Raw genomic sequence first — 7,860 nt, forward strand, 5'->3', positions numbered from 1 at the left:
GATCACGGATGCTCACTTACCCATATGAGTAAGTACCTTTGTTTATGCAACACCATCTCAGCTCCAATGCCATGTCATTTGGGTATGTGATGCGTATAGTGAGTGCTCTTGGGGGCACGGCGGAATCCGTCGAGAGGGGGTGTCAGCAAATGCTGGCCCGAAAGTAGGTATGTTTGGCGATTATGCTTCATCACTTGACAGCATCCACATGAACATGGGCGCAGGATGTCTGTGATACAATTGCAAACCGATGACCCCTGCTGGCACTTTCTTCTGCGTGCTGCTAACGATCCGTGAAGACCCGCAGTGGAGACTGATCAGTAGATACATACCTTAGGTAGCAGCAAGAAAAACAAAAACGCTCTTTCTTTTGTTGCTCCTTGCATGCAGCAGCATGGGCGCATGTCCGGAGGATTTCTAAGGGTGACAGGTCAAACTTTGGCAGCATGCTATTCGGCAGGAGCGAGCGCCGTCCAGGTGGGTAAGGCTTGTTTTAGTGTCTCCTTCCAACCCAGCTCAACCCAGCTGGCCACTAACCAAATTAGCTCCTTCTTTGAGTTGAGAGATGTGTGTTTTTGTTTTGTTTTTTCCTTTTTTTTTTCTGCCTGTTGGTTGCAGACCAGACCAGTGATCTGGATCCGAGCCAGCAAAGAAGCAATATAGTTGCATGCTACTATTATACTATGGCAACCTATTACTTCAAGTACTAGGTAAGTGAGCGCGCATGTACCCTGCCTCCCGTTTTATCGACATTCATTACATACCTTATTACTCGCTGTATACCTACCTACCTGCTTTCAAGTTACATATGTGCCTGCACACAATTGGGACCTTGAAACCTCCGACTAGGGATGTACCTAGCTTAGTAGATCGGGAGAAGTATGAAGGTTACAGCCGCGGCGGGTGCGGGGCAGATTGGCCTGTTTCTACAAGCTTAAGCAGTGACGGAGTACTTAACCTACTGCCCAACGAATCCTTGATTATCCTACTAAGCAAGTACATCCTCACAGCTCCCCCCGGCGGGTATATCCAGGCAAGCCAGCCGTTCGGCCTACAGGGCTGGATCTGGCCCGAGCAGAAACGCCAAGCTTCAAGTTGGTCAATGGACGAGGAAAATCGACAGCGCGCGAGTCGCCCGCCTGTCACATCACGCATGATTCTTTGCGCATAAGGGTTCGTCACTCCTGACCCGCTCACTCGTGACAGCACCTGGGTAAGCTCGTGTGCAGCAAGCGCATCATCGCGTACGGTACCCAATCCCTTCATCACCATTTTCATGCGCTGTCAGCATATGTCGGCTTCTAAGATAATGCATTGTCCCGAGCCTGGACTCTTTCTTGACCGCCGCCAGCGCCAGTCCACACCGGCTTTCCACCAAAAAGCCTCTTTTGAAACGTCAGCCAAGTGTTTCCGCGGTGTACTTCACCCGCAATGAAGACACTATTGACTGGTTTGATCGTCTTTTAGCCAGAAGTATACGGTCAACGAGCCGAGCCTGGGTACAGGGATTCAAGGTCTTCGCCATGTCGTCCCAGGGCGTTTGCGAGAAAGCAGCTGACCAGCATCATCTTGGCATCATCCCAGCGTCACCCTCATTTCTGACTGTATCCTAGTTCGATGATGAGCAGGAAGAGCCGCGAGTAGAAAGCCACCCCCAATAGTGATGGCGCCAAAGCGTGGTTGGTGTGCACATCTGGTCGTGCCAAAAGCAATAAGATCTGCAGTGAAGAATAACCTCAACTTAGCTGCGCGCCAAGATGGGAGGAAGCGCTCAAGCCAGACTAGTTCCTTTGGCAGGACGGTTACCCTCTTGAATTTTGCTGCTGCGAGACCGGAAGAGCTTCCGCTCTGGAAAATGGGCCGAGGCTCCATCCGTATTGGCCCCCCCAAGATCTCTCAGAAGAGAAGGCCCAGTGCCAGAGAGAAGCAATGCAGCCATCCATATTGGTATCCAGAGGTAGGCAAATCAGGAGGCCGGGAGGCAGGAGGCTAGGAGAGGAGGAGACCAGGAGACGAGGGATGCCCGAGCCTTGGTGCCCAGTCTACGCAGAAGATGCCAATCTCGTATGCAGCTGATGAATCTGACCGGCACGGTAGTGCTAGATTTAGATCCCGCTGTCAAGACATTTTGTTGGTTGGCGACTGGGGCTCACACGCTTCAACTCTTGACCGGTCCTCATGGTCCTGGTGTTTGATGCAACTCCTACTACTCCATGCCCTTGTCGTCTTGTGCTTCAAAGCAGGCGCTCCACGTCATGGGTGGTTTCTTACGCAAAAATCTACCAAATGGCTTCCCCTTTATTCCAAAAAAAATGGCGAGATCCAAGCCAATAGTGCTATGATGTGCTCAGCTGGTACAAGTCGGGCCTGGAACGGTGTGATACGTCGTTTCTTCAGCACTAGTCATGAGATGAACCTGGCGTGGGGGGCTGTTCTGTCGGGAAGTCGATCCGGCCGTATATCTGAGCAATATCGACGGGAGGTGGTGCAGAATTCTACCTGGTTGTGTTCGGTTCATCCCATGTGTCTTGTGTTTAGATGAAACTGGCCGGTTGGACTTGCGGCTCACCGAATGCTAATGAGCCTATTTGGATTACCGGAACGAATGGAGGGCGTATCCTAGTGACACCAACGCTATCGCTTGATCTGCATCATCTTTCCATGTCCAAGATATAACTGTTCTCCATGAAGATCGTGTTTGAAGTTAAGGAGCAATTAGACTCGCGTCTCCTATATAGGTAACTAGGTGGCCAACACCCTAAAGCACCACATTACTCTTCATACCAACCAATACTGTTTTGGTAGATGGCTAATCTGGCGGTCCCCAACCATCCGAACTCCAACGCGAATGCCCGAAGGGTCCCCATAGCCTTGGTTGGGCACCTGCGTAGGGAAAAAGAACACGCTCTTCCAGATTGCATACCTATACACGGCGCCTTAAGTTCAATATCATGATCATGTTGGTAGATCTATGACGTAAACTCTGTTCTGTTTCGGCCCAGAAAGAAAGAGGCAAGGGACAGGCAGAAGATCGCGGAACGGGCCTCTGCGAGAGCCAGATCTGCTTTCAGTTGGACTCAGTGACGTGTGCGTGCGCGGCGCCTCCCGTAAATCTCTCTCTCTCTCTCTTGATTCTCTTTTATGCATCGAAGTACATAAGCAGAAGTCGAGCGGCAGAAGCGTGGAGCGTTATTCGCTAAACGAGGTAAGACATGCAGCGCCTCCCGCAAATGTCAGCTCGGACTCTTCGATATATCAATATGAGATATCACCAACATGATAAGCAGACAACAATCCCGTCTCGCTTCCTTCGACCAGGTCAGAGAGTATATGACGGGCTATGTCGGCAGTGGCATTGTGAATTCCTGATTCCTGGGCGGTATTTCCCTGCTCGAGTACTCTCTGGCCCAGACAGGGTTGCGATAAAGGAAAGTCGGTATGGGCAGGTTTGCTTACAAAACCACCATCCATGCCCTTCACTATTCGAGGCCGCAAAAGCTAAAGGCTCGAAGAAGAAGGGATCGCTAGGCCCTCAGCCAGCCTCCAACGATCATGCATGTCCAAACGTCGAGAATAATAAGAGGCTTGTGCATGCCTTCTCCCACGCCCACTCTGATGATAGGTCATCTGCTGCAACTCTCTCTCCGAAACACCCATTGGGACTGATTGGCCAGTGGCCCTTCGGGGCATGTGATGACGAGCATCTGCAGGCACGTCTCTTCAGCCACCCATCTGCAAGAAACGTAACATTCGTCTGTGCCCCTGAGACCGCAATGTATTGAACCCCCAATTACCGACGACTCTCACCGCCAATGTTTTATACCATCCTCTTTTCCTTTTTCCTTTCTCTTTCTCTCTGCCTTTCCTCTCACCGGTGCACTGACTTGGTGTGTGTGTGTGTGTGTGTGTGTGTATGCAGGTAATCCCGTGTCTCATCGCCCGTGACCTGCCAGAGGCCTCGGGTGCCATTACGCGCCAGACCAGAGGGCAAGTCGACGCTCTCGGACGAGAGACACAGCCCAGTTACCTGTGACGACAAGTCGACGGGAACGAAAACCAGGTAACAGGGACACCCATGATGTGTCTTACAGGAGGGGTTTGGCCGAGGATATGAAACCTCCTAACGCTGGCTCTCAGCCAGTATCTCGAAATTTTCCAAGACCACTATCGGAGTCCCGCACACAGGGATGGAGTCCGATCGGCTTTTTTGCTGCACGATCACAAGGCATACAGTTGCCACCCCTGTAGGTCAGTAGGGATGTGAAAATCTCAAGCTGCTGTTCTGGAGTCGGGGATATCGGGAGCCCAATGGCGGGCCTGGACGATCTGTCGCACCCCTCGAATCTGGACCATCGCCAACGATGAATGCAGACACAGGGCTTGACAGCGGTCAGGATGTAGGTACCCAAACCAACCATGCCCATTCCTTCGAATCAGCTTCTAGAATATGCTAGCTACAGCCATCTGCAATGCAGGCCACGTCGATCCTGTCTCGTTGCTTGTTTCCAAGTACCGGTGTCAAGCTAAATACAGCGCATCCTGGCGCAAATCACCACTCTACGTGGCTTTATACGTAGCATCAAGGGGAGTTGCAACGCGTCGGCGATAACCCAGCGCCGAATCAGTAAGGCCGATGCATTGAGACATTGCAGAAATGCGAAAGACTCGAGATCAATCACAGATCTTTTGCGCAAGGACGGCGGAAAGACCATACGGGCACGTACATCACCAAGTGAAAATGACCTCGGCAAGATTTGGGAGCCCCTTTAATGATATCAAGATACGCACCCCTGGTTCGCATACTTTAATAACATAGACAGGAATACCATATGGGCGGATCGCCTACTTCGTTTCTGTGCTTTGCGGGAGTAGGTGAAGCTGTAGATATCGTAGAATCGAAGGCGGTAGATTGGGCAAGTCAACGACTACTAACAATAACTAGAGACAGCCACTAAGTAACAAATGGGGACGATAGCTTCTTACTGTGGCTGAATCATAGCCGCAGCAATAATAGGGGACACACTTTTTCCATAAGAGTGACTATGGCACTTGAGCAGTATTGCCATTTCTTACTTTTCCCTTGTTCCATCACTAAGTAATGTGTGTGTATCCAACCTCCGTTTTGCCACGTCTAGCGATGTGCTCCTGATCTCCTTCTACCCCTTTTCCTCGTTGAGCAGTGTCGCAATTGTAACAAGCTACCCGCTTATATCCGCACCTATTGGGTAGCCACCTCCATCTATCTAGTACACGTGTGTTATGTATGTGTATGTATGTATTCAACCTGCAAGACATCCATCATATACCCGCCCGTACAAGCCCCGGAAATGACTTTATCGGCACGACGGGACACGAAGTCATCCTCGGAATGTGGCTCCGCGGACGCGGTCCCGGCCGCGGTAGCTCCCGGACCTCGGCGTAGTACTTACCCGTCAGGCCCACCGGTGGATGGTCGAGTGCCATTTCCATCGCCTCGCTATCGTTGGGGGATGGAGCATAGAGCGTCGATGGCGACCCCTTCGAAGTAACCGCAGTCGTCGTTTCGCTCTCAGCGTTGTTGACGACGACGAAAGTCGCGCGCATGAAGTCGAGGAAAGTGTCGATCTCTCGTTTCGTTGTCATGGCACCGATACTCGCTCGCACGATACTGATGTCCGTCGTTGTTAGCAAACCAACTTGGGATATTCTTCACACGCACCACACAATGCTGTAGTAACATGGACTCATATACTTACCCAGTAGGGAGGCCGTGGATAATGGCAATGCCGTGAGATCCGCAATGATGTCCCGCCGAGAGGGCCCGATCAATCATCCAGGGTTCGTATCCAAGGGAAGTAAAGATACCGCCGGGGTTACAGACACCTATATATAAGTAGATAGCAGACATTAGCACCGCGGATGGTCATTCGAGGTGTATGCGTCGTATCCACCTACCTCCTGATCTGATGTATACACCCGCAGCATTAGCCGCCTTCTCGACCTCCGCGTACGGTATGTGCTGCCCATCAGCCCTGAGCACATTGAACGCCATCACAGACCCCTGTCTCCGCGGGTCCTCGAACGCCACAGCGCCCCGATTCTCGCTATAAATCCGACAGACGGGCGCCCCGTTCGGATGGCGAATCTCCGAGAGGCCCCGGTACAGCCGGGCCAGCAGGTACGACGTATGCATCGACACCGTCTTCATGGATCGGTCGCCGCCGTAGAGCTTCCGGTGCACGTCGATCGCCTCGCCCAGCGCGAGGATGCTGTGGAACGGCAGGGTCCCGTCCTCGAGCCCGTCGTGGATGTGATACTGGGGCGCCTGGAGCCCCTTGCTCTTGTGCCACGGGGTTTCGCTCAGCGTGCTGATCATGGTGACGGTGCCGCCGCCAAAGTACTTGCGCAGCGTCAGGATGTGGCCCGAGTCCTTGCGGACCACGAGCGCGCCGAGGTCGGGGAAGCCGAAGATCTTGTAGAGCGAGAGGCAGGTGAAGTCGGGGGCCAGGTCCGGGTCTCCGAAGACGAGCTCCATGGGACTGGTCATGGCGAGAGCGGCGGCATCGAAAAGAGTGTCTATCATCACCGTTGGTTAGCCACAGGTCTTGTCCGTGGATACATATGGGTCCCTTTCTCAGGGGCTACTTACAACAGTTCTGGAGGGTGGCAGACTGGCGGATCCTACCACACCAAGACGACGGGAGCCTTCGTCCCGTCATATTGGACTGGCCAGGGTACGCAAACAGGCCCAGATCGTTGGAGCTGTGTCGGCCGACAAAGGCTTTGCTCGGCGACTCGAGCCACTCTTCGACCTCGTAGTCGCTCCCGAAGCAGTGGTGGTATCCGTAAGTGAGTTCCCTCACCCCGACGAGGCTAGTATGGGCGTCCTTGTGGAAGCCGTACCAGAACCGACCGGCCCTGGTCTTCTCCGCCAGGTCGCGGAAGGAGTCGGCGACGAGCTTGATGGCGGCCGTGGCGTTCGCCACGAACACGAGGTCGAAGTGGGCCGGGTCCGCGCCGAGGAACCTCAGGGCCTTTTCTCGGATCTGGTCGACGGTCTCGCCCGACAGCTTCGCCGGCGAGTTCTCTGAGTGGGGGTTCCCGTACAGGTTGGACAGCATCTTGCGGGTGAACCCCTCGACTGCAGACTTCGCATAGATGGTCGCGCCGCTATGGTCGAGATAGACTCCTGGTGGCACGATGCAGTCAGCACTCTATTTCACTGTCTGCCACGTGTGCAGCTCACCTACCATCGCTCATATGGGGATACTCCACAGCCCGTATAGCCTCCACATCCTGGTTGTACTCGTTCTCCATGATGCGGGAGTGGATCGTGGGTCGTGGATCAAGAAGAGATATTGATCATACGGAAGAGGTATATGCCAGTAAAACGGGAAAGAATCAGACAGGTTCAAGAGGACGCTGAGGTGATATGAAGATATGGGCTGCTGATGGAGTGTCATGTCCCATGTGTCTGCACGGCTCGTATAAGACCTGGGCATATATATATATATAGTTTGAGAACATGACATGACTACAACACTTCTTTGGTAATCATGCTCGTCCCTGGCCGCAGCTGAGTTTCCGACCTCAGGACACGCAGCCATCACCTATGGAGTATACCCGCTGCTGCACACCCTCTCGTGTCATGGGGGTTTGCCCGTACATAAGCTTTTGTCCTGACTGGTCAGGCGTATTGGTATGTCCCCTGGCTGGGTCACATCTGTCGAATGAGGCATGGATTCACTCCTCCGAACCAGACTACCCGAGTCCAGCCTGAACATAGGGCTCGTAGCCCGGGCTTATGGAAGGGTGTGGTATGGGGAGCAGGGGAGCAGGGGAGCAGAGGAACCAGAGGAGGCATCCCGAGATGGGCCTGCG

The 7,860-nt window shown here is 53.2% G+C and overlaps 1 protein-coding gene across 1 annotated transcript; it reads right to left on the bottom strand.

Annotated features, from left to right (window-relative positions):
* Positions 1–5,298: 5,298 nt before the first annotated feature.
* Positions 5,299–7,296, bottom strand: PG986_006859 (pyridoxal phosphate-dependent transferase; the record flags this gene model as incomplete). The annotated part of the gene is made up of 5 exons (XM_066843081.1): positions 5,299–5,647; positions 5,736–5,862; positions 5,935–6,555; positions 6,629–7,168; positions 7,230–7,296. The coding sequence occupies 5 exons, from the start codon at positions 7,294–7,296 to the stop codon at positions 5,299–5,301; spliced, it is 1,704 nt and encodes a 567-aa protein (XP_066699193.1).
* Positions 7,297–7,860: the final 564 nt, after the last annotated feature.

This window comes from Apiospora aurea, assembly GCF_038362705.1.
Source record: "Apiospora aurea strain CBS 24483 chromosome Unknown utg000005l_segment0_segment0, whole genome shotgun sequence".
Classification (NCBI taxonomy): Eukaryota; Fungi; Ascomycota; class Sordariomycetes; order Amphisphaeriales; family Apiosporaceae; genus Apiospora; species Apiospora aurea.